Below are 27,867 nucleotides of genomic sequence, written 5' to 3'. Positions count from 1 at the left end.
AGACCAACTTCACTACAATGAATACATCTTAAACAGTTTGAAAAAATTCCTTTGAGAACCGACTTATCAAATATTTCATTCACATCCGATTCGCCCATAAAACATTCATAGTTTTCACTCATTGAACCAAGCTTCTTCTGTGAAGTATTTTCTTTCCCACTTTGACTGCTATGGGCAGGTGTACTTGAGAGGTTAGGTTCACTCACTTTGTTATCGTCTTTATTGTTTACAGTAATAACACATACCTTTGGCTTTCCAACATTTCTCCTTTTCTTAAAAGCCTTCAGAGGATTTCTAATAACTTTACTTTTACTCATTATTATACTTCAACAAAGCAGAGACTCAAGAAACAGAATTAATTATGAATATTTTTGAGATAAAACATGAAACAATCGACAATCACACCAGCGATATATATTGAACCATCACAGGTTAGCCACAACACATACTTTATCTCACATCACTAAAATGTACCTGATGAACACGGACGTTAATAATAACACCATTTGAAAGCAGTTTAACAGCGCCACAGTGGGTCATGCCCATGTAGAACACATTTTTAAAAAAATTTAAAAATAGTTGTAGTCTTCGGAATTGAATAAATTATATATCTATTAAAAGGTAATAGTCTGCAGATTCAGAAAACGCAAAAAAGTAAAAACTGAACTTTTCATGATTTTGAGCCTTTCCGGAGCCCCTTAAAGGTGGAAGACAGGATATAAGTAAGACAGAAATTACTGAGATAACACTGGAACGAGTTAATAAGAGTGGAAAGCTAAATGCATTATACGTTGTAGACAGATGATGAGGAAGAGCACAGAGAAAAACTGATGGATCAGAAAATAAAAGGTACAGAAAACAAAAAGAGAGCAAACAAAGGAATATTACTGAAGCAAAATGCTGAGACCAAAGAAATTAAGGCCAGGTTGGGGGAGAAGTGAGGATATGCTCTAACACAAGTGCTGATTCTGAGAAACGGAGGGGGGGATTTTCCAAACTGGTGAAACAGACAATGAGGTCACACAGTCATGTTGAACAGCACACTCTGCAACAGGATATTGTGTGTTGCCAGGATACATTCTCTGTCTATGCCCATTCATTCTATTTGATACCCTGGTGATAGTTATATCATCATAGAAGGCCAAACAGTGTTATGTAACAACTGGTTCTCAACATGTATCATTTCAAAATTGGGAATGCTGTTTTGTCTTTTACATTGGTAAAACTACCACTAAGTTATCAGTTAGGATGAATGGGTGCAGACAGAGGGTGTATACTGGCAACACACAATATACTGTTGCAGAGCATACTATAAAATATGACAGTTGTTACCTTGCCTTGTTGCCTGTTTCAACACATGTGCAGTTTCGCAGAACTAAGCGGACGTGGGGAGGGGTAATGGGTGTTAGGTATTACAACCTGGCATTCGTTCTTGCCACCCACCTGGCATTACTTTACATTAATTTCTATGGTCTCAACATTTCTTTTCAGCAACTGTTCCTTTTTTTTATCCCTTTTTGTTTTCTATATCTTATTTTATGACCATCTATTTCCCCCTTTCCCATCTCCTAACATACCCCACTCAAACTATCATTTACAGTGCACTTAGCTTTCTACTCGTTTTAAGACTTGCACAATATTTTCTGAGTAATCCCCATCTTGCATAGTGCTCTATCTTTCACCTTTAAGCTCTCGGGTTTTCAAATCTCTTACAGCGCAGTCCCCAATAATCAGTCGTTCCTTATCCCATTCAGCAAGTACTTAACTTTTACCCACGTTTTCTCCTGCCGCCACTTGGTGAGTAGATTTTCTATCCATTGAATTATATTTTCAAAAATTCATTGTTTTTTAGATCAAGACAGTAGGTATTCTGCTTTCAATATGACCTTACACACATTTTCATCTCTATACAAAAATGTCCACATACTATGTTAATACCTTTAGAACATTAAAAATATGCATGTGATATATTTCTGATAATGTACTTGGAAAGAAACTTACATTGGCCTTGTTTAACACTGATGACAACATATATTGGAAACATGAAATTTTACTGCCACACAGAAAAATTCACGTCAATGGAAAAACAGGCTTTAAAATGATATGCTGTTGTTATTCTTCTTCATGTGTCACCTCACACAGCTTCTATTTTATGTGTATGATTAGCATTCCACCAAAAACTCATATACAGCAGGCTGGTGCGTGACCTGCAAATGTATGTTACATGTGTGGCTGCTTATAATGGATTGTGATCAGAATGCTACTACGGACTACCAAATTATTTCAAAGATTTTCCCCACTTTGATTTATAGAGTACACCTTTCAGATTCATTTTTATGTACTTTATTTTGAAACTGACCTGCTCACGCCAAGTGTGGCATGTGATGGTTGTAGTCTAGGCAGTCGGCACACGTAAGACCCACATATGACAACTGGATTCTATTTAACCCTTTCACTGCCCAAAATGTGTAACTCATCTAGGCCAAACACACTGTTCAGGTTCCTGATGCGTTCACTAGCTTTTGCAAAGCACATTTCATATGATCCTTACATGTTAACACAGCAGAGATTAATTGTTGCTTACTTTTTAGCTGAGGTACCACAATTAGTCCACAGTTTTCAGTTGATTGTTTTGACATTTCACATTACAAAAGGGTGAGTAAAAAATTATTTACAAAATAAAATGAACAATGGGCAATGCCGACATGCCTTGGAACCCAGCAGAATGCCACCTCTTTCCCCAGTTTTTTTAGTTGGAGGAGGGCGTCCTGGATGTCTGTACTATTTTATCTGCAGGATACAAACATTGCAATGAGTGAAGGTCACTTAGTGAGTTGGAACAGACAAGAAAGTTACGATGGGAAGAACGTCTCATCTGCTCCAGTGCCCGCAAGATCGCAGACAATTCTGCATCAAAGACAGTAAATGCTTGAGTCAGTCGGACCTTGAGGAAACGATCCAGAAAAACAACAGAGCAACTAACAGAATCCGCATTTTGACCCATCCGTAAAAACAGCTACATAGTCATGTTGCTCAGATAAAATGGCAGAAAATTTGGGGCTGTACGGGCTCCTCACCGAAGGACTCCAAGACACACTGCACACAGATCCCAAACAGCATTGTGGCTTGGGGACGGTGGGAAAAAAGATGGCCCCCAAGGGGGATGAGCAACAATACGGTGAGCGGGTGAGGTTGGAGCTGCAAGAAACTTACAAGTCTGGCACACCAGCAGGAGCAGCCACCGGGTGGTAAGTGACGGTTCCCCAGCCTCAGCACAGAAGCTGAGTATGAGACTGGTCCAATAAGCACCTGTAGCCAGTCGAATCCCTGCATGGCGGACAGCGTCAAGGATCCACAAATAATAGAACCTCACTGACCCATACACCGTGCACCAGTAGTCCAGCCGTGAATGCACAAAAGCCCTGTCCGCTCCCCAAGACCTGTGGCCTAGGCACTTTATGTTCAGTGCCTTCAGGGTTCTGGCTTTCAAGTCTCATAGGTGTGGCAACCAGGACAATCTGGGGTAAAAAATGAGGCCCAGAAACCATACTGTATCACTAAAATGTAGGATAGTGCCCCCTCTATGCAATTCACGCAGATTAAAAGGACAATGAGAACGATTAAAATGAACACACACACAACTTATCGGCAGAAAACTGAAAACCCGTCTTTGCAGCCCACTCCTCTAACGACCGCACTGTAAGTTGCAACTGACAGTTCACCATTGCAACACTGGAGGAGGAATGGAAAACAGCAAAGTCATCCACAAATAAGGAGCACTGTACAGGACTCCTTACTGTAGATGTTATACTGTTGATGGCTATGGCAAAGAGGGTAACACTTAAAACACTGCCCTGGGGGACAACATTCTCCTGCTCAAATCGATCAGACAATGTGTCACCAACTCAGGAAAAAAAAAAAAAAAAAAAAAAAAAAAACACGCTGAGACAAGAAAGACCAAATCAAAATGGGGAGGTGACCACAAAAGCCCCATTGATGCAGTTGTGCGAAAATACATTGTCTCCAAGTAGTATCGTGTGCCTTACTGATATCAAAGAATATGCTGATACACTGATGCTGATGGAGAAAAGCCTGCTGAATAGCCGCCTCTAGGAGGGTCAGGTTGTCAACCGTGGGCCAAAATTTTTGGAATCCACACAGAGAGCAGCTACTGAGTTGCCTGGTCTCTAACAGCCATACCACACGACAGTTAACCATCCGTTCCAGGGTCTTTCTGACACAGCTCATCATCCGATAACTTCTGGAACATGTGCGGTCCTTTCCTGATTTGCAGAGAGGGATGAGAATTGCCTCCCTCCACGAGTTGGGGAAGACGCCTGTCTGCCATATTAGATTAAAACATTCAAGGAGGATTTCCTTTGACAACTGGCAGATGTCTGAGCATGCAGTACCAGATGAGGTCGTGACCAGGTGCTGTGTCAGAAGTCTCATTCAGTGCCGATTCGAGCTCCCACATGGAGAAAGGGGAGTTTTAGGTCTCAGAACTGTTTGACTCTCAATAGTCACACGGTAGTGACGAAACAATGGATCCTGGCTCGCAGTGGCAGTAGTAGGTGCAAAATACTGGGCCAGCGTCTGAGCAATGTTTCTGGGTGTTGTTTGAAGGCACCCCTGGTTCAGCACTGCAGCTATCAGTAAACGGCTGTGGTTACAGGAAATCCTCCAGATGGCTTCCCATACTTTAGAGCAACAAGTGGAACACCTGATGGAGTTCAGGAACTCATGCCATGACCGCTTTTTTAATGACACGGTGAGCCTTGCCTCTCAATTCAAAACGTTGTGAGATTGTCCGCTGTCGGGCGACATTTAAACCGTCTAAGAGCCATACGCCTGTCCCGGATAGCCAAACGGCACCCTTCTGTCCACCAAGGGACAGGTCACATCTGAAGACGGCCGAAAGACTCTTGTATAGTTAGATCAGCAGCGTGATGGATCACATACAGTGTGTTAACTGTAAGACAGCAGAGTTGTGAGGGGAGTGCGGGGAGAGGAGGAAGCAAGCATTGGCTTGCGAAGGGAGAGGAGCCGTTGGGGGAGGGGGGGGGGGGGGACAAGGCACGCCTACCAGATGCAGTGCTGGCACTAAAAATTGCGCATCAAGCTTACACGAAAGCAGACGAAAGGCTTGGAAGTAAAACTCACTTTAAATGTTGTTATTCGCAACTGTTTTTTCATTTTCTTTCATTCCCCGCAATGTTAAACTATTAATTATAAAATTTAAATATACTTAAACAGGTCATATTGTACAACATAACTGTCAATCTCTATATATAAAAATGAATGTATGTATGTCTGCCCTCTGTGCATTCCGAAACCATTCATCCGATTGCGATGAAATTTTGGTGATTCCTTCAAAGTGATCGCGAATAAAATATCTGAAATAGAAACTCACCTTTTCTTGCCAGGCCTTTTTGGTGATACACCAGGATGATTCTTGGGAAACTGTTTGAATCTTCCAATGCTATGCATGCTTTGTCCTGTGTATGTAGCAGCTCTCACTGAAGATTTGTAAATGGCGTGAAGCAATTTTTTCTGCTCTCTTTCCCTTTCGTAGCATTCAATCACACGCAATATAATTTTGTGAGCATCGCTACATAATACTGGTTTCCTTCTAACCGTAAGCCTACCGGTAGGGGTTGTTGGCGACTCCCGAGATGGGCCAGCAACTGCCTCTTCACTCATTTTGATTATGTTTAGCACAACTGCACAATAAAAACACGCAGAACAGTACAGCGCAAAACAATAACTAAGCAGACGACAATGGCTACCTTGTACAACAGTCAGCTACGTAATGTTGGCAGCAGTCAAAACTGCGTGCCTACCGAAGCCTCCCAACGTTTACCGACTTCTGACGATTCAGGAGTAGGGAGAGGTCTGCCATCTAAAATTTTACAGACTGTACATGATGTGACCATCCATTCCTGGACACTGACACAGTGTTCAAACACAGCCAACTGGCTGAACAGCGTCCAGTTAGCCTTGCCAGTCATCCATGTTGGTGGCTTCTGTTCCAGCAACACACCATCGAGAAGCTGAAGGCAGATCAGGAAGTCGTCGCTGGAATGAAGGTCATCAATGACCTAGTGTACAGAGTCGGCGAGGGCTGGAGAGTAGAAAGAAAGGTTGATGGTTGAGAATGACCCAGTAGCAGCACAGAAATGGGTCAGAGCACCAGCGTTTACGAGGCACAGCACTGAAAATGTCAGGAGGCTCTTCAAAACTCAATCCCGAGAGCAAGTAGACGATGAGCCCCACAGGACACAGTGGGCACTGAAGTCGCCCAGGAGGAATGGTCGGGGAGTTGTGTGATAAGATCTGTGAGAACCTCAGAGTCTTAATGCATCCAGTGGAGGTAAACAGAGAGAACAAACTGTAAGCCACTGACAGGCAGAAATTTCAACTGCAACTGCCTGCAGGTCGATATCCAGGGGAAGAGCAGAGAAGTGGTGTTCATTATTGACAAACACAGCAACCCCTCCTTTGGCTCTTTCTCCAGTCAGGTCATCCTTGCGATATAGGGTATATCCCCATAGTGCAGCGGCATCAGATGCTTTGAAATGTGTTTCCTGCAAACACAAGCACAGAGGGCGTTGCTGCACTAGGAGTTTCAGTTCCTCCATGTGCGCCCTTAATCAAAAAAATGGTTCAAATGGCTCTGAGCACTATGGGACTTAACTTCTGAGGTCATCAGTCCCCTAGAACTTAGAACTACTTAAACCTAACTAACCTAAGGACATCACACACATCCATGCCCGAGGCAGGATTCGAACCTGCGACCGTTGCAGTCGCGGGGTTCCAGACTGTAGCACCTAGAACCTTTCGGCCACTCCGGCCGGCATGCCCTGAATCCATTCATGTTCCACTGTATAATGGGAGCCATCTATCAGGAGGGTAGAACTTTCATCTTGACTGTTTGACAGAGGTGGGGAACCCACAATGGGTAGAGGCTCAGTTTTGGAGCAAGATGGTTGCCCCAATCTAACATCAAGATCCATAGCCTCTAAAGAAAAATCGACAGAGACATCATCAGACAGGTCAATGTTTATATCATCAGGCTGTTTTCTGCCCAATTCCACCAGTGGTTGACATTTTGCTTTGCATTTTTCCCTGGGTAGATTTTGCAGCCACAATTGTGGTTGCGGGTGTGACAACATTGGACAGTGTACCAGACGGAACCTTTGGATGGGCAGGAAGCTCTACAATGTCAGTAACCACAGCTTTCTCTGAAGTTCTCGGGGGAGGGACAGGCGTACAAACTACTGCAGCAGCACAAGTACATGGACACATGCAGGTATTAGTGCCGACACTAGCAGCCTCTGTTTGTGTAGCAGCGTTGGCTTTCCATATGGGCTGTTTTAACAACTGAAGTGAAGGAGGTAGCAAAACACGGGGGCAGCATGGCTTTTAGAGCGTTTTTGCCCCTGTATACGGGGTGCACTTAATTGTTTTAAGCTCCTGTGTCTTCCATTCTTCCAGATACACGCTGCAGTTCCGACTCCAGATAGGGCGAGGTCCAGAGCAATTCACACACTTCAATGGAGACAGACAATGCACACATTTACGGGCGGCCTGACCACACTTGCCACAAGTAGCTTCTCCGCGACACCCCAAGAGTAGTATGCTCAAAGTGCTGGCATTTGAAACACTGCATTGGGTTAGGTACATAAGGCTGCACACTTAAGCAAAGGAAACCTGCCTTGGTATGCTCAGGGAGTTCCATGCTATTAAACGTCAGGATAAAAGAGTCAACTTAACAAGAGCCCCATCCACCCTCTTCATGATATTTTGCACATCAACTATTCCTGTTGTAGCCCACTCACCTTTCACTTCACACGTCCACCAGATCCCTGCATGTCACAACAAGGTGGTGTGTAGCTCAGTTTACATGGTATATTCCGGAGGGAGTGTGGATTCTGGAGATTCTTAGCTTGTTGGGAACTATCCATTTCCACCAACAGCATCCCATTATGCAATCACTTAACAGATTTCAAACTGCCAGCAATGTCCTTGAGCCCTCTTTGAATATACAATGGGAAAACTTTCCCGAAGCTGCCCTCTTTCCTTTTAATGATTAAAAACACACCGTCTGTTCTGTTAGTAGTCATGATACTCTCAGATTTCACTCCTGAGTCAGGAGGGCTGGCTACAGGAGCCCTCTTGTTGGGTTGGGTGTTGGAACCTACCAGCGGCCCACCCTTTCCGCTGCGAGGATGCAAAGAAGATTTTGGAGGATCCATCTCGGTCCCACAAGCAGCTACGGAACTAGAAGTCACCTAGACAGAGCCCCGCATGCCTAGGTAAGCCTTTTACAACTGAGGTGCGGCAGGTTCCCCAAACGTTGCCTGCTAACAACTGTTCCACCTCAACAGCCATGCATCTCACCAGCACGCAGCACACCTTGAGATAGAGTTTTTTTATATAGACTTTTATTCCATCCTCGCGATCCGGGTGGTGAAGCCAAGGTCCCCATTTCCTGAGACAACATTCCACCGCTGCACTGTACGTTGGTCGCTGAAGCATGCCCAGAGCTTACAGTGACAGGGGACTGGCCGCGCTTAAGAGTCCCCCAGCTCAGGAACCCCGGTGTCGCCAAGCCTGTACCCAGCAAATGAATGTTGAGCCCCTGGAGGTGGTAGCAGAAGTGATTCCACAGAACTACCTTTCATAATCCTTGTCATTCATTTGTTGTAGAATCACAGAACATATTCTGAGCTCAAATGAAATGAGGTATTTCACACAGAATAACTTCCTCCATGCCAACCAGATCTGTAAAACCCAACTCACATTTTTCATATAACATACTGAAAGTCATGAATCAAGGCAGCCAGGTAGATGCAGTATTGTTTAATTTCTGGAAAGCACTTAATTCACAAGAGGGACATGCAATATATCACACTCTGACATAGTGTAAACTTTGCCTGGTAAAAGAAGGACAAAAATAAAGGCACACTTACTTTGTCTTAAGTGGCAATACTCAATAGTTTCCCAGAAAATGACATTTTTTTATGGTACTTCATCAGCAAATCCAACATTAAACTAAATAGTATGTGGTATAGTGGCTAATAGCACAGTTCCAAATTTTTTTGTTCTGTGTTTAAATCCAATCTTAAGCTGTTTTGGTTGCCACTGAAGTATGTGACTTCCAATGACAGCAGTATTTTTTGTGACATCAAGAAATACAATAGAATTAATGAGAAAAGAAACAAGCATTTCATTAAAAACACATTTTATCATCACAAATCTTAAATTATATGAAAAACATAAATTCTAGTATTTCACTTTTTGCTTTTTCTACTTCAAGAGAACCAGTACATTCCTATATGCCATGAAGACATTCAAAGTATAGAAAGTCAGAGCACCACAAGCAATGTGGGGTGGCACGTATGCCACAGTCACATATTTTAGTGTGAATATCATTAGGGAATACAACCTCATAAACATTGCTAAATACCCCATGATCTGATGATAATTTCACAGCAAACCAAGCACATCAAAGCATTTTCTTGACAGCTGCAGCCTGCAATTGATTGCAGATCCAGGCCTGTGTTTTATTAATTGCATCACTCCTACTCGCAATTTCCATTTGCTGTGTGATGAAAATAGTGTACTTCTGTAATGGGCAAATTCATTTCTTCATATGTCAGCAAAAGTACACGTCATACGATTGAAACAGCACACACTTTGATGGAATTACTTTTAACACATAAACATTCTGATTTCATCAAAAACCAAGCCATTGGGTAAGGGATAGCTTCACCCATCAAAAGAGACAATAATGCACAGAAATGGTTCAATTTTTACATAAGATCACAAAATTACATACAAGGGCTGATAGTAGGTTAGCTTTCCAGATTTTGTGGCTGTTGTGTACTCATTAGGGTGCTGTTCCACCGACTGGTTTATGCCATGTTGGAATCTAGGACCAAATTTGCTACAGACTTTTTAGGACAAACAAAATCTGCTAGTAACATTTAGTAACAGTGTGTGTGTGTGTGTGTGTGTGTGTGTGTGTGTCTATATATATAAAAAAAAAAGAAAGATGATGAGACTTACCAAACAAAAGCGCTGGCAGGTCGACACACACACACACACACACACACACACACACACACACACACAAAATTCAAGCTTTCGCAACCAACGGTTGCCTCATCAGGAAAGAGGGAAGGACAGGGAAAGACGAAAGGATTTGGGTTTTAAGGGAGAGGGTAAGGAGTCATTCCAATCCCGGGAGCGGAAAGACTTACCTTAGGGGGAAAAAAGGACAGGTATACACTCGCGCGCACACACACACATATCCATCCGCATATACACAGACACAAGCAGACATTTGTAAAGGCAAAGAGTTTGTGCAGAGATGTCAGTCGAGGCGGAAGTACAGAGGCAAAGATGTTGAAAGACAGGTGAGGTATGAGCGGCGGCAAATTGAAATTAGAAATTAGCGGAGATTGAGGCCTGGCGGATAGCGAGAAGAGAGGATATACTGAAGGGCAAGTTCCCATCTCCGGAGTTCTGACAGGTTGGTGTTAGTGGGAAGTATCCAGATAACCCGGACGGTGTAACACTGTGCCAAGATGTGCTGGCCGTGCACCAAGGCATGTTTAGCCACAGGGTGATCCTCATTACCAACAAACACTGTCTGCCTGTGTCCATTCATGCGAATGGACAGTTTGTTGCTGGTCATTCCCACATAGAACGCTTCACAGTGTAGGCAGGTCAGTTGGTAAATCACGTGGGTGCTTTCACACGTGGCTCTGCCTTTGATCGTGTACAGCTTCCGGGTTACAGGACTGGAATAGGTGGTGGTGGGAGGGTGCATGGGACAGGTTTTACACCGGGGGGCGGTTACAAGGGTAGGAGCCAGAGGGTAGGGAAGGTGGTTTGGGGATTTCATAGGGATGAACTAAGAGGTTACGAAGGTTAGGTGGACGGTGGAAAGACACTCTAGGTGGAGTGGGGAGGATTTCATGAAGGATGGATCTCATTTCAGGGCAGGATTCGAGGAAGTCGTATCCCTACTGGAGAGCCACATTCAGAATCTGATCCAGTCCCGGAAAGTATGCTGTCACAAGTGGGGCACTTTTGGGGTTCTTCTGTGGAAGGTTCTGGGTTTGAGGAGATGAGGAAGTGGCTCTGGTTATTTGCTTCTGTACCAGGTCGGGAGGGTAGTTACGGGATGCAAAAGCTGTTTTCAGGTTGTTGGTGTAATGGTTTAAGGATTCCGGACTGGAGCAGATTCGTTTGCCACGAAGACCTAGGCTGTAGGGAAGGGACCGTTTGATGTGGAATGGGTGGCAGCTGTCATAATGGAAGTACTGTTGCTTGTTGGTGGGTTTGATGTGGACGGACGTGTGAAGCTGGCCATTGGACAGGTGGAGGTCAACATCAAGGAAAGTGGCATGGGATTTAGAGTAGGACCAGGTGAATCTGATGGAACCAAAGCAGTTGAGGTTGGAGAGGAAATTCTGGAGTTCTTCTTCACTGTGAGTCCAGATCATGAAAATGTCATCAATAAATCTGTACCAAACTTTAGGTTGGCAGGCCTGGGTAACCAAGAAGGCTTCCTCTAAGCGACCCATGAATAGATTGGCGTACGAGGGGGCCATCCTGGTACCCATGGCTGTTCCCTTTAATTGTTGGTATGTCCGGCCTTCGAAAGTGAAGAAGTTGTGGGTCAGGATGAAGCTGGCTAAGGTAATGAGGAAAGAGGTTTTAGGTAGGGTGGCAGGTGATCGGCGTGAAAGGAAGTGCTCCATCGCAGCGAGGCCCTGGACATGCGGAATATTTGTGTATAAGGAAGTGGCATCAATTGTTACAAGGATGGTTTCCGGGGGTTACAGACTGGGTAGGGATTCCAGGCGTTCGAGAAAGTGGTTGGTGTCTTTGATGAAGGATGGGAGACTGCATGTAATGGGTTGAAGGTGTTGATCTACGTAGGCAGAGATGCGTTCTGTGGGGGCTTGGTAACCAGCTACAATGGGACGGCCAGGATGATTGGGTTTGTGAATTTTAGGAAGAAGGTAGAAGGTAGGGGTGCGGGGTGTTGGTGGGGTCAGGAGGTTGATGGAGTCAGGTGAAAGGTTTTGTAGGGGGCCTAAGGTCCTGAGGATTCCTTGAAGCTCCGCCTGGACATCAGGAATGGGATTACCTTGGCAAACTTTGTAAGTAGTGCTGTCTGAAAGCTGACGCAGTCCCTCAGCCACATACTCCCGACGATCAAGTACCACAGTCGTGGAACCCTTGTCCGCCGGAAGAATGACGATGGATTGGTCAGCCTTCATATCACGGATAGCCTGGGCTTCAGCAGTGGTGATGTTGGGAGTAGGATTAAGGTTTAAGAAGGATTGAGAGGCAAGGCTGGAAGTCAGAAATTCCTGGAAGGTTAGGAGAGGGTGATTTTGAGGAAGAGGAGGTGGGTCCCGCTGTGACGGAGGACGGAACTGTTTCAGGCATGGTTCAATTTGGATAGTGTCTTGGGGAGTTGGATCATTAGGAGTAGGATTAGGATCATTTTTCTTCGTGGCAAAGTGATATTTCCAGCAGAGAGTACGGGTGTACGACAGTAAATCTTTGACGAGGGCTGTTTGGTTAAATCTGGGAGTGGGGCTGATGGTGAGGCCTTTGGATAGGACAGAGGTTTCGGATTGGGAGAGAGGTTTGGAGGAAAGGTTAACTACTGAATTGGGGTGTTGTGGTTCCAGATTGTGTTGATTGGAATTTTGAGGTTTTGGAGGGAGTGGAGCTGGAAGTGGGAGATTGAGTAGATGGGAGAGACTGGGTTTGTGTGCAATGAGAGGAGGTTGAGGTTTGCTGGAAAGGTTGTGAAGGGTGAGTGAGTTGCCTTTCCGGAGGTGGGAAACCAGGAGATTGGATAGTTTTTTAAGGTGGAGGGTGGCATGCTGTTCTAATCTGCGGTTGGCCTGTAGGAGGAGGCTCGGAACAGCCGGTGTGGATGTGGGAGAGGAAAGATTGAGGACTTTTATTAAGGATAGGAGTTGATGGGTGTGTTGATTGGCTGAGTGGATGTGTAGGTGAAGGATTAGGTGGGTGAGGGCAATGGATTGTTCAGTTTGGAACTGGTATAGGGACTGATGGAAAAAAAAAATTTATATATATATATATATATATATATATATATATATATAAAAAACAAAGATGATGTGACTTACCAAACGAAAGCACTGGCAGGTTGATAGACACACAAACATACACACAAAATTCAAGCTTTCGCAACCAACGGTTGCTTCATCAGGAAAGAGGGAAGGAGAGGGAAAGACGAAAGGATGTGGGTTTTAAGGGAGAGGGTAAGGAGTCATTCCAATCCTGGGAGCGGAAAGACTTACCTTAGGGGGAAAAAAGGACGGGTATACACTCGCGCACACACACACATATCCATCCACACATGTACAGAGGCAAAGAGTTTGGCACATGGAATGTTTCCCTCTATTATATATATTACGTCTGCTTGTGTCTGTATATGTGTGGATGGATGTGTGTGCGCGCGCGAGTGTATACCCGTCTTCCCCCCCCCCCCCCCCCCCCCCCCGTAAGGTAAGTCTTTCCGCTCCCGGGATTGAAATGACTCCTTACCCTCTCCCTTAAAACCCAAATTCTTTCATCTTTCCCTCTCCTTCCCTCTTTCCTTACGAGGCAACTGTTGGTTGCGAAAGCTAGAATTGTGTGTGTATGTTTGTGTGTCTATCGAGGTGCCAGCGCTTTCGTTTGGTAAGTCACATCATCTTTGTTTTTAGATATATTTTTCCCACGTGGAATGTTTCCCTCTATTATATCTACACACACACACACACACACACACACACACACACACACACACACACACAGGATCAACTAAACATACCGTATAAAGTGATTGATTTGTGGTGTGTGTGTGTGTGTGTGTGTGTGTGTGTGTGTGTGTGTGCGTGCGTGCGCGCGCTTCACAGAGGTTTCTACACAAGCTTTATGGCAGTGGGTAATGGCTATGGCAGCCTCATTGCTGTCAAAAAGTTTTGAACTTAAAGCCTCATAAACATGGTGTGATTCATTCAAGAGCATACACTGAAGTTTGCACTGTCGTGTCACCAACTACATCAGCACCAATGAGAAATTATGTTTGGTGGATTATTGGAAACAGTAAGATTCTTTAAACTTCAAACCTCCACTATAATTCGTGAGTGTAGCCCTGATTTCATTACGACTATGGATCAAACATATTCTGTCACAGCTCTAGTAAGAGAATGTTATCATTTTGATGTGAGAAAGTTTCATAAACAGCTGTCAGCCAATTGAAACAAAGAAATCTTTTGTCAGAATTGGACAAAGGTTTGTGACCTTATGCAAAAATTGGACTGTTTCTGCATGCAACTGAGTCATAGGGAGTGCAATGTTATCCCTCTTTCTACGATGGTCTGGTTGTTGAATTTTGAATATCGACACTTTCATTAAAAGTAATTTCGTCAAAACATATGCCATGTTGTCAACCCTACAACATATATTTTGACTGACAGGTACATTTGTCCATTACATTCCCATGAGACAGCAAACAGAAATCACAAGTAGATGTAATGAAATTAATAAAACATACACATGGATCTGTAATCAATTGCAGGCACCAGCTTTCAAATAAATGCTTTGATATGCTTGGTTGGCATGAAGTTATCGCCAGATCACAAAGTATTTAGAACACTAAAGAAATTACTTTCCTAAAGATATTCACATTAATGAATGTAACTATGGTATATATGTATTTGCATGAAGCTGGTGGTGCTTTGATTTTTTTTTTCATCGAAAGTTTTTATGATATTTATCACCCTGGGTAATACAATGGTTCTCTCTAAGCATGTAAGTAAAAATAAATGCAAAGACTGATATACAAAAATTTATATGCCTCGGTAAAACAATGGGATTGCATCACAGAGACTAAAATGGCTATGGAAAAGGACTTTGTTACAGTAATGTGAAACAAGCAGGGTGTGGATACTAAGATGAGAGAAGTATCCAATATGATGTATCAGGCAGCGTTACTTGCTGTGACAGTGCGAGAGAGAGAGAGAGAGAGAGAGAGAGAGAGAGAGAGAGAGATAGAGAGAGATAGTTTATTACTCTGGTGGTCAGCACTCACATAATTATTCTTAGGATATAGAGCTTTTGTTCTTCTTAAGAGTAATTTTTACTAGAAGAGAGCCATTCTTGTGATGTAAAAATGGATGCAATTGCGAGTTTGATTCACATTGTAAAATATATGTGTATATGGAAGGAAATCAGTTAATAGAACAATAAAATATTGTTCATTTCAAGAAGTTACATGTTATTCTACACCCGGAGTATACTTCTATTGTGATTTAATAATAAATACCAGCTTGAGAACAGTTCCGACGGGAGCGTTCAGAACTAGTGAAATAGTTCGATGTTTTCTTCGGGAAAGAAGTCACTTCATGGATCATTCAAATCCACAATAGTACCTGGACATTTCTCAGAACTGAAAGCAATCTGATTGCTATGCAACAGAGCCCTGAAGAATATTTCTCCGTGCTTTGGTTACCACTTTCAGCTCAACACAGTATCTGCAGCATCTAGAGCAGATTTCTACAACAGCAGAAGCATGTAATCGCTATCAGTTTCACACATCGCCCTGTGTATGCTGTATGTATTTACCCACAACAGTGGACATACAGTTACTCACACACATAGAAAGACAATACAAGGTGGTGTGGGAAACATTTCAGTATAAAGGTCCTGTAGAACTGAACAGTAATTAGCCTAGTAGTAGTAGTAGTAGTCGTAGTAGTAGTAGTAGTAGTAAACAAAATTTATTATTTTTTTTTCAAGGGAGCCTTTACACCAGGAACAAGGGAGGTTGAAAGTAGATGTGTGTATCTTCAGACAAAAAAAGGGAATTTAAAATATAGCAGTTCACATTCATTTTTACAGCGGTGTCTAAAAGGGACAAGACAGGAACTTCAATAGCTGCCCATACGAAGCATAGAAGAGATATCAACTGCTGGTAGGAAATCAGGAAACTGGTGAGAGGATAATGACAGCAGAAATCTCAAAATATGGCCATGAAGTTATTGTGGGGTCTTATGAACTTACAAACTATGGTAACAGCAAAGTCAAAGATGAGTTTTACGAAAAATTGGCAAGTGTGCTAGAGTGCACACGTGCCTGGAAAGAAATTATTTTAATGCGAGATTTTAATGGAAAAGTAGGGGTGACCACTTATAGTGAAGTAGTGGGAAGATATGGTGATGACACAGTAAATGGCAATAGGAAAAGGTTAGTGAGTATGTGTGACATATTGTCCTTGCAAATTTTGAATTGTTTCTTTCCTCATAAGCAGGTCCAAAAGTGTACCAGGGAGAGCCCTTCCAGAAACACCAGATCAATAGCAAAGTATACAATTCAAAATAAACATTCTAACATAAGAACAAATACCGTTAGGGCCTACAGGGGTGTGGAATATGACTCAGACCACTTCATGTTAGCTGCAAAGATGACAGTAACATCTGTGGGCCAAAGACAAATTAAAGAGGCAAATATTCCAACAAGGCTAGTGAATACTGTGAAATACAATTCAGCGAGCTTGAAACAAGATTTGGTACAATATCTTTGTAAATTATGGTTGTCAAACCAATTGAGGCACTTATTCTAAGTATGTATACCAAGGAATTACAAAATGCATATATGAAGCAGCATCTGTAACACAGGGGCATCAAGGAGAAAAAAAAGGAAGCAGCCCCCACAATGGTGGACTCAATGCAATGATGAAAAAGTAAACCTAAAAAAGATGTTAAATAGTAATTGGATGAGAACACAGGACAAACATGATAGAGCCTTATATGTCAGAATGAATAGAGAAGTAGAAAAGGACATCTGCGGAAGGAAATATGAAATGTGTGAGGACATATGCGAGGAAGCTGATCAATGTGTTGAGGGGACAAAATTGGTGGTAGCATGGAAAATGGTTGCAGGGCTCAGAAAAGAAGTAAAAGAAAGAGCAAACCTGTCATTTATCAGTCTGATAATGTGGGAGAAGCATTTTAAAGGCTTGCTAACAGAAGAAAGGAAGGAGTACAAGGAAATAAAGTGAGAGATACAGGAAAACCAGGACAGTGAGGATGTATAGAAGATAACTACAAAAGAGGTACAGAATGTGGCTACATGAATGAAATATGGGAAAATCTGCAGGTTCTGGAAAAGTACCATTAGAATTAATGACAAATTATCCAAGCACTCTGTATGAACATCTAAGCAAGTTATTCAATAAACGTGGAATTTACTGTATCTAAGACCCGCAGATAAAGAAGCAAGGAAGTGTGCAGCAGTTATCATGGCATAAGTGTCAAGTTCAATTAGCACTTTTAAAATCAAGATTGTAGTAGTCTGTAAATGAAGTGGAAAAACAAAGTGGCTTTAGAAGAAGCAGGTCACGTGTAAATAATATCTTGACCCTATGACATTTCATGGAGGAGCAACTGTAATGAAATCTAAGTGATCATTTGGTCTTCACAGCTCTTGAGAAAACTTATGACACAGTTTCGCTAAAGCTATTGTTCAAGGTCTGCCAGCAGAGGAAATGCCAAAAATATATTTAAGAGAGGTCAAACATCTTCAAGTCAGCAAAATGTGTCAAAGTGTAGAAAGAAATTTCTAGAGAGGCTTTGAGAATAAAGAACTGCAGTAAGGATGCTATCTTCCTTCCACACTCTTAAAATGAATGTGCAGAAGACACTGGATCCATGGCGCAGAACGGGCATGGGAACGGGAACTGGATTGGGGATCCAGTGTATGTACATGCTTTTTATGCTGATGATCACCTCGTTGCAGCAAATGATGAAGAGGATATATCTCGCACGCTTAGGAAGTTGATGGAAGAGTAAAAAATGTGGGTTTGAAAATTAATTTTGAGAAGACAGAATATCAATGTTTATGGAGGACAGGAAAGTAACTTTGACACTGATGGACATCTTAGTGTGTAAAGAGTACCTGGATAGTACCTGACCACGTGACGCAAGTGCGACAAAGAGATTCAACAACGAATCTTTGAGGGAAGGACAGCCATCCACACATTAAATCCTGTACTTTGGTCCCCAAAAATAATTTTAAGGGTTAAAATGCATTTGTATAAATCCATTGTGGAACCAATAAAAAGCTATGGGAGTGAGTGCTGGGAACTCACAGAAAGGAATAAAAAGAGACTGGAGCTTTAGAAATGGACCACTTGAGAACAGCATGTAGAATTTTGTGACTTAACCACATAAGAAATGAGGAAATAAGAGAAAGGAGACAGACTAATTACAGTATTGTGGACAGAACAGAAGAAAGACAGCTAAGATGGTTTGGGTGTGTCAAAAGGATGGTCAAGACAGATGGCCCAAGGGAGTATTTTCATGCAGATATCCTGGAAGGAGAAGAAAAGGAAGACCACATAAAGTGGTATCCAAAAAGCAGCAGAGACAAGAGGAATATAAGAGGTTGAGGAAGAATGGGAAGACTGAGGCATTTGGTGGCGGAAATTTGGGATGCAGCAACAGCTGTAGGACCCTGCACAAAGAAGACTGTAAAATTTAATTTTAATAACATGTGAAATGATTATTTCTTTTGCAAATAATTCCACTGTATTTCTCAATGTCCCAAAAAGATTGATGAGACTGGTGTCACAAACTTCCACAACAACAAAAAGAAAAAATAATGACATAATATTGGAATTGAATAAGGAACACAAAAATTCAAAACCCTACTCTTAGCTACTACGCTACCAACTTGCTTGGCATAACAGAATGCATGTGAACTGATACGTTAGCACTAAAACTTTGAGTGTCATTTTCTCAATAACTATTGCATGTTGGCACTTAAGACAAAATGTGTGTCCTTTTATTTTCTTCCTTCTTTCACAAAGAAAAGTTTACACTGTGTTGGAGTGACCACTTCCACATCCTAATTGTAAGTACACATCGGAGCTTACTATCTAAAGTACAACTGTAAGTAGTACCAAGCAAAATTTGTGACTTGATTGTCGATTTTTTTGGGAGGGAGTACACAGCAAGTTACCTTGGATGGTGAGTCACTGACAGACGTAGAAGTAACTTTTGATGTGTCCCAGATAAATGTGTTGGAACCCTTGCTGTTCATGTTTTATATTAACAACCTTGCAAACAACATTAACATTTACAGATGAAGCAGTTGTCTATAATGAAGTACTGTCTGAAAGAAGCTATGCAAATATTCAGTCAGATATTGATAAGATTTGATAGTAGTGCAAGTATTAGTAGCTTGCTTTATACATTGGGGTAACACTTCTTAGGGAAAAGAAATGGAACAATCACCTCTAGTCCTAGTCATAGATAAAGAGCAGGTGTCAAACTGTAGTTTATTGACAGAATACTAGGAAAATGCAAGAAGACTACCAAAATGTGTGGGAGCCATATCAAACAGAAGGAACATGCGATATTGAATATGTACAAAGAAGTGCAGCATGAATGGTTCCAGGTTTGTTCTACCCATGGGATGGTTACAGGTTTGTTCTACCCATGGGAGAATTATCATGAAGATACTGAAAGAAATGAACTGGCAGGCATTTGACACAAACTATCCTGTGAAAACCTACTTAGGAAGCATCTAGAACCAACTTCAAATGATAACTCTAGCTATGTAGTACAGTCACCTACCTATTGCTCCCTTAGTGATCACAAAGACAAGATTAGACTAATTACAGGACGCACAGTTGTATTTAAGCAAAAGTTCTTCCCACGATCCACACATGAATGGAACACAAGAATGTCCCAATAACTTGCACAATGGGACTTGCCCTCTACTACGCACTTAACAATGGTTTGCAGGGTGTAGACGTAGATGCAGACAAACTCACTACTCCAATAGTTAAGACTGACTTGTTTCTTCCAATTACGAGTTTATTTTAAAATAGAGGGTTCAAGAGCCGGAAAGCTGAATTATAAGAAACACAGTGCACATTCTGTTGTCATAAGCCTGCTGGGAAACAATCAGAGCACTTCGATCATTTCAAGGCAGTTGTTTACTCTGTTTCCATCGGACGGTGATGTTTCATCAAAATATTTACCCGAGGTTTAAGTTTTAAACTTCCCTGTACCAATTTTTTGTTATATGTGAAGCCAAGTTTTATTCTACTTGCTTTCATGACCATACATGAGACTGAGTTGATATCACTTAATACGCCAAACTGAACAATTATACGGGTTACATATAAACTCTTCCTTTGTTAGCATTATCTGTCAACATTCTATGCCGTACCACATCATTGTGTAATAACCTCTAATACACGAAAATCCTTGTACTTATGTAATAGACTGGTCAATCAATAAATGGAAGGAGAACTTTTGCCACAATTACTTCTACTGTTAACACGGATTAATGTCACTATGAGATCAACTAATAAGAAAAAAGAACCTCACAACAAAACTAGTACTCACCCATTAGAAAAGTTATCAGACTTTGCAACAACATCACCACACATTTCCCAAAACGCCAGCTCATCTAAAGCAGAGTCTAGTGAACAATCTTCAAAAAACTGCCGCAAACGTTCCCGTGTATCTTCTGTTGCCAATGGATTGCGGATTAGTGTTCTGGGTGATACATTGCCCTTGCAGCCAACACCTCTGCATGATGCCATGGAATATATTCATCAAACACCTTCATCTGTAACATTTTACACATTCAATCAAAGGAGAACAAGAAACAACATTCCACTGTAACTGAGGATGGAGAGAGAGAGAGAGAGAGAGAGAGAGAGAGAGAGAGAGAGAGAGAGAGCATAACAAACAAATGAGAATTTTATAAGCTGTGATGCCCGCACAAGAGCAGGAAAATGGCTCATTCATAAAAAAAAAAATCTAAAACCACTGACTGAAAAGATTATGAATTGTTAGTATCCATAAGGAGCTATTTGCTGGAGAAAGGTCTGCTTTAGGCTTCTCTATGCACTAGAGGTGGTGATGTAAAATGCACAGACACTTCTAAGTTGGGGCAAGGGCCCAAGATAAATATCTTTATTTATGCATTTTAATGATTAATTGATAAGTGGCACATAGTAAAAAAAATTTAACCGATGTTTTGTACTGGAAAAGGTGTTTTGAAACATTGCTTCTGTAGTAGTTGGTAAAAAGCTGCTTCAAGTTATTAGGGGAAATAAATTATACTATACATGTAACCATAAGTTTTTAATGAGGTCAATTCTTGGAGTAGTACATAGTAAAAAGAAAGAAAACACACAAATTTAAAAGTAATTCTTGACCTAAAGATAGTTTATACTAAGTAGGTAACCTGTAAGTAGTATTTTTACTTATACTGTGCTACCTCAAAAAAATTAGAGTAAAAAAAAAAGTTGTTCCATAATGATTTTAATTACAGATGAGTCATGTGCCAATACCAATTCCATCAACCCAAGAACTGCCGATTCTCTAGGGATCTATTAGTATCAAAACAATGATTCCAGGATACCGAGCATTGATTCTTTATTATTAAATCTTTTATATGTAAGTGTCCTCATTTTATCTCCACAGTAGTACAGTCATACGAAAGTAGATACAAAAAGTAGCAAAATGGAAAACTATAGTTTCAAATGTCACTACATCTAACAAAGCTTTCTATTTCACCGAAAAAAGTTTCACTTTTAAGTATACATTTATTATCAAGAAACACACACCAGCTGTTAAATACATTCAGTAATAATTTTGCTATCAATAACCATTCTTCAGTAATATTCAGCAATTTGACACACATTATAAAGCGTGTTACATTGCAAAGTGATGTCGCAAGTATATATAAACAGAGAGACAGAGACACAGACAGAGAGAGAGAGAGAGAGAGAGTGTGTGAGTGTGTGAGTGTGTGTGTGTGGGCGCGCGCGCGCGCTTTAGTTTGTGTGTTATGCATTCTAGGAGTAAAAACTTTAAAAAGTCCTTTTTTATAAATTCCCAGGCAAATGCCCATTTATACATGTTCTGGTCACTGGGAATTTGCCTGACACATCACTAACTAGAAGTGGTTTTTATCCAGCAGTGGATGACAAATGGCTGAATATATTGTACAAACACATATGTACCCTTTGTTGTTCTGTGAAAACAATGTTCACCACACTATCACGTACCCGAAACCGTTATGTATCAGTCACAAGAGCTGCAAGTGCCTCAGTCATCTCTGAATTTTAGCCAAAGGATCAGAGGTTTTTTTTCAGTTTTGAGAGGGTTTTCAGATAATGACTTAATTGATCAAAGTGAGGCTTATTAGCAGATGGTACAGTACAAAAAAAAAAAGTCTTCATTAGTGAGCATGGTAAAAATTTAATAGTAAAACATACTAAAAGCCACATCTCTCCAAAATACTGTGGACATAGCATATGAGTACTACTATACAGAACATTTAAATTGCTGTAGCATAAGGATCAATGGTGGCTGCATAGAACAATGAATTTTGTTCAAAGTGCACTATCTCAGCATCTGCACTTTTTAGCTCTGAATCAGTTGAAGGTTTAGGGCTTTGCGACAGTAGTGATTTGTGTATAGTCCGGCCAAACTTTTATACCAATCAGTATAGTGTGTATCAACACTGTAAAAGCAATTACTGACTGGTGTGTTTAGATTGGTGATATGCGATTTTAGCAACAGGCCTATGTAATGCTGAGGAAATTGGATTATGAAATGAGATACAAAAACAGGGGGAAGGAGCAGCAAACCACAATGACTTCTCTTCCCTCTCAACTGAGCTGTATACCAGCCATAAGCTGTAATTTATCTGCAGTTTTTAGAACATTAGTAATTTATATGGAACAATTTTCATATAATTAATACACTTTGAGACATTAAGTATTTTAAAATTTGTTGCTTATAAAACTCAATAAAATTCAGTTGGAATGCTCAGTTAAAATGCAAAATTCCCTGACTTTTCCATGTAAAATGTAATTCCCTGAGAATTCAAGGTTTTTCAGAAGAATCATGACCCTGCAAAATGTTGGGATCTATTATATATTTAAGTGCTTGGCCGTCTTTTCTTAGGGGATTTGGAATGTAACCTTGTACAGAAGGGAGACATTGATAATTGTTATTTGATATGAGAAAACAATAAATGCTTTTAAAATTTAGTGTCATAGTCAATCTGTAAATTTGATAAGGGGGAGAAGTGTGTGTGTGTGGGGGGGGGGGGGGGGGGGGCGAGGAGATACGATGATGACATGGTGTCGGGAGGGGGGGGGGGGGGGGAGGAGGAGATACGATGATGACATGGCGTGGAGAAGGATATGTACCATGTAATGTTAATAAACAAAGACCTTACATACCCACGCAAAATATACCCACAAACAATTTCATATTGTAGCCTTTACGATACATTTGTAACTACTTTACCAAATTAAATATACCGGTACTGAATGATCATGTGAAAAACGAAAGTGCCAGTACAGTACCTACTATATCAGTGTGAAATTATTTAATGCCAATTATTTTACGTTTTTATTGCAAAATTAATATACTGGTATTGCATTTCTCGTTTTACATGTACTGATTTCTGCAGCAGTTTGTGTACATTGTACTCTCCCAACTATTGTTAACACCAAACGTGGTAGTTCAAACACCAAACTTACTAATGATAATAGTTTCTTACGCCCAACTGCTACAACGTCGCTCTCGATTGAAATACCGGCACGGTAGATAATGCATTCTAATGTTCAACGATATTCACAGCACTATCTTATTCAGATAACTTGCATTAAAGATTCAACTGATTGGCTGCGAGTAAACCAATTTGTTCATAACACGCTAATTTTTGTTGTGTAAATTAGCAAATATAATTATCAACCAGTCTGATGAGTGGTAACATCAACAGTAGATACATATTTAGTACGAGATTAGATTTAATTGACACAAATTATTGTTACCGTCAAATCGTAATACACTTTCCCACTGCTGTCATTCAGCCCACAAACGTAACAATCGATAACACCACAAAACATTAAAGTCTGGCGTCTACCGCGAATCAATGCGTTCCGTTCTAAATTCTAATGTAACTTCTGATTAAAAGTCGTGCTTGTTAGCGTCAGTGGCGTTACTTCAGTACGTCTTGCGATTTATGTATAATTAAAATACCGTGTTAACTGAAGTCCATGTTGTCGCAGCATACGCGTAGACAGCGATTGTTGCATTAAACTGTCAGTACATCAGCCATCGCACTGACAAATGTAAAAAGTGGCATGCACTGACCTGCTACCACACGTTAAAAAAATCAACGCAGGCCAAGGCCGTCTTAATTCACCAAGCTGGTGTATCGTGAGAATCTGCGAGCGTGAGAGGAGCCGAACACAGTGAGCCTGGTCCTTGCCGGCAAGCGTGTGCAGGTCGTTATCACAGTGTTAGCACTACGCCGATGGGCAAAGTTCGGAAAGTGACGGAAGCCAAGAGACTACGCATTGTGCACTAAAACTATTACAAACCTCACAGCCTAGCAAGAGTTCCTAACAACCCCTGTAATTACGTACCTCTTGAGGGCAGCACCAGCGAGTCACGTTTGTGCGTGCAGCAGCTTAGGAATAACTGTGTGTCAACAGTTTGATCGATATGCAGTGGCAGCTCTCGCGGTGCCTGGACGACGCCTGTTTTGAGCGCGATTTTCGAAATGTCTGTGGCAAACATTTAAAATTTCCAAGTTTTATCAGAATTACAGTCGTCAGTCGAGCGTGTTATTACGTAAATTTTTATACAAATTGTATTTTGTGATTAGCACCAGAGTTTTTCGCGCAACTGAGTTTCATTTGGAAAAATATGTTGGAGCCAGAATAGCATCTGTGCCTAAATCTGCCCGACAATACAGTAGCGTGCAGAAGACATGTTTCGATGACTTTCAACAAAAGAAAAAAATACCACTTTGTTATTTATTCAAGTTATCAATTTAAGATACTTATTTTCACAGCTAATTATGACCCATTGGGTGTTCTAAGGGTAACAGATTGTACAAATTGCAACATTCTAGATAAGTATGATAATCCGAACCTTCACGAGAAAAACCGATTAAAACATTAAAAAGTGACAAAGGCCTACCGGTAACAAACTCACTGAAATCTTGGTTTGAAGTATTGTTTTAAACCTTTATGATACCACCGCTTTAGCTGCATCGACCCTGCTAGGAAGACAACTGATATGGGATGTCAAAAGAAATTGCACCGAACGAACTAAATACTTCTAAAAATGAACCGTGGAAACAATCACAGCAAACATCGTTATATGAGCATTTTATATTTAAAATACACTATTAACCCGTGGTTAAATATAGAAGAACGAAAAGTCAGACATGTTTGTAGAGAGCTCGCAAAGCTTAACGGAATTAATTAATCCAACAGTAATACTCAGTTACTATTCTGTAATGCAACAAAGTAATGGGTGATGTAGGCCGACTTTAGGGATAGCAAGCAACGTGCCATTTGAACCATTTTTTTTATTTTTCCATCCATCAATATAAATTACTGTAAAACAGCTACAAGTCATTAAACTGATGAAATTGTTAAACTAGTGTATTATTTGCTGCCAATAACATTAAATGTCTGCAGTATTAACTGGTATAAGAAGTAACTGATAGTGTGAAATTGCTCTACGGTAAAAAATAATTTTATATAGCAAGGGCTGAAACTGTAGTGACTCTGTTAGTAAGACAAAAACAGTAAGGGCTCATTTACATTGGAGACCAAGCAGCGTTTTATTCTGTAGCTGAAAAATTCTGCGATTGTGCTTCTCTGACCAGATAATTCAATGATACATCACTGAATATCATTTTATTGTTAGATATACACGTGGTACACAGAACCTCTATAAAAACTGGATTACATATTTATTTTGTCGATTTACTGCGAGAGCAGAATTAATTACGCTTGAAATAGTCGTCAAACTTTTTTCTGTAGAGTGCAATAGCATGAAAAAACTTGTAGCTGGCAATCACTGCTACTTCTCTTAAACGTGCGATGCAGCCATCTGATGACATGACTGCTCGAAAGCCATACAGCAATAAAGACTAAATTGATTTAAATGTTTCCTCCACTTGTTGACACAGACTATCTCACAATATAGCCAGTAACCACGATCACCCCATTTCATTTATTGGAAAATAGTTTTAATGTTTGTTTACCTGTCTCTTGGTTGATGTAAAGCAGCTGACAACTAAAATTGTGTTCTTCGTAAACAGTACAAGTTATGAATGGTTCTATTGCTAGTGGCAAATGATACTGAAAGCACTAAAGTAGGGACATGTGTGTATCTATCGTTAGCACAACTGACTGACTGAAAAGCACACTGGAGAGGAAAACAATACCGGATGAAGTGGAGAATCACGGGAGGAGCACGCCGTGTAGCCACACAAACAGCACGAAAGCCATTTCACACGCGAGGCTCGGAGCTTACTACTTCCTGCGCGTCTGTGCATCTGCTTCTTAACAGTGTGGCAGCCCTCGGCTATTTCCGTCGCGCTATTTCGGATACCGTCGGCGGCGCCCTTGCGCTTGCGTCTGCCTGGCGTTCTTAGCAGATGCTGGAAGAGGGGAAAAGGGAAATCCTGTTCCGTTGTAATGGTAAATGCCAACGCACCTTGTTGCTGTCTTGCCGCTACGAAACACTGTAACGGTCTCAACTTCAAAGTAGGCTTGTAGATACTATCAGTGTTTGCAAACCATTATATAAATGTGATACCGGTATATTTAGATTTGTCCACGAACTAAACTCCATCTAACTCTCAACTCTTGAAAAGGAATGGTCAGCATCGAACGTCCCAACGACGTTTCGGCAGGGCTGAGGAAGGAAATAGACCTAGCTTTTTCAGAGGAACGACCTGCATCATTTACTTCAATGAAGAAACAAGACATCTTAATCTCCATTGCTGGACTGGAATTTGTAACCCGTTCGCTCCGAATGCGAATCCATTACCTTAAACCAATGAGCGATCCCACTCTGTTTCGCCACTTGAGGCGACACCCATTGTGTGTACATAAAATGTTTTTGTAATGCATACCTTGTGAACAATTGATCGGTCATAACACCAATTTTCCGCACCTCACTTAAAACAGACTTAGAGTTGCACCATCAGTGTCTGCCGGCCACAGTTTCAAGGAACATTAGGGATCGTCTCAGTGAAGAGAAGGTACGGTCATAAAGCTGTGTGATTTGGGGCACAATACTTATACACTCGGTGGTTTTACTTGAGGTATGAGGACAGAAAACTACTCCCACATCCAAACACTCTTGTGTATCAAGTTTTCTTTCCCCACCCCCTTTTTTTTGTAGGCTTAAGGAGTATTTAGCCACTGGAAGAAAATGTTTCTTGCAAAAAAAGTTCCAAGTACAGTTAAAACGGTATGCAGCGCGAAAGGTACAATTATTTCATTTGAACTGACTTAGTCTTAACTCCAAAGCACCTCTTCAGCCGAGGTAGCTATAGGAATGAAATAACAGGCTAGTTAACCAGATAGTTTAAACCGCTGAAAATAACTGGTTGCTGCAACAACCGATTTTCGGTTTTTCATTCCCATTATATCCTGTAATGAACGTAGAAATCGAACAAAAGTTGAAAATTTTCGACTCTGTCAGTTTCAAGATGCAGAGAACCGAAGTATTAAATGAAATAGGCAAATAAAAGAAAACAGTCCGGTCTCCATTCGCTGCTTTTCTCGAGAAGTGATAACTTGTTGCCTACTGCAAATAGTCACCAGTATTCTCCTATTGATTCTAATTTTTTGAAACTCTACTCAAAAATCATGTTGTATCGTGGGTCATACCAGTGTTCCGACATTGCAAACAGTGTTAAAAGGGTGAAAACTGAGTTTGGAGAGCTCTAGTTTTCGTG

General features: G+C 41.2%; 1 protein-coding gene across 7 annotated transcripts in view; it reads right to left on the bottom strand.

Moving 5' to 3' along the window:
* The window catches only part of LOC126162111 (uncharacterized), a 45,179-nt gene extending 18,710 nt beyond the window's left edge, over nucleotides 1–26,469 (bottom strand). Inside the window, exons 1-2 of one of the 7 annotated variants that reach the window (XM_049918387.1) lie at nucleotides 26,344–26,469; nucleotides 20,469–20,694 (exon numbers count right to left, since the gene is read on the bottom strand). In XM_049918387.1, coding sequence (XP_049774344.1) covers nucleotides 20,469–20,668 — 200 coding nt within the window. In that variant the 5' untranslated portion in view covers nucleotides 20,669–20,694; nucleotides 26,344–26,469. The other 6 variants (XM_049918388.1, XM_049918391.1, XM_049918390.1 and 3 more) reach the window with 6 other exon arrangements.
* Nucleotides 26,470–27,867: the final 1,398 nt, after the last annotated feature.

The sequence above is a fragment of the Schistocerca cancellata genome, chromosome 2 (genome assembly GCF_023864275.1).
Source record: "Schistocerca cancellata isolate TAMUIC-IGC-003103 chromosome 2, iqSchCanc2.1, whole genome shotgun sequence".
In the NCBI taxonomy this organism is placed as follows: Eukaryota; Metazoa; Arthropoda; class Insecta; order Orthoptera; family Acrididae; genus Schistocerca; species Schistocerca cancellata.
The sequence above is the reverse complement of the archived record's forward strand: the minus strand, read 5'-3'. Positions and strand labels throughout refer to the sequence as shown.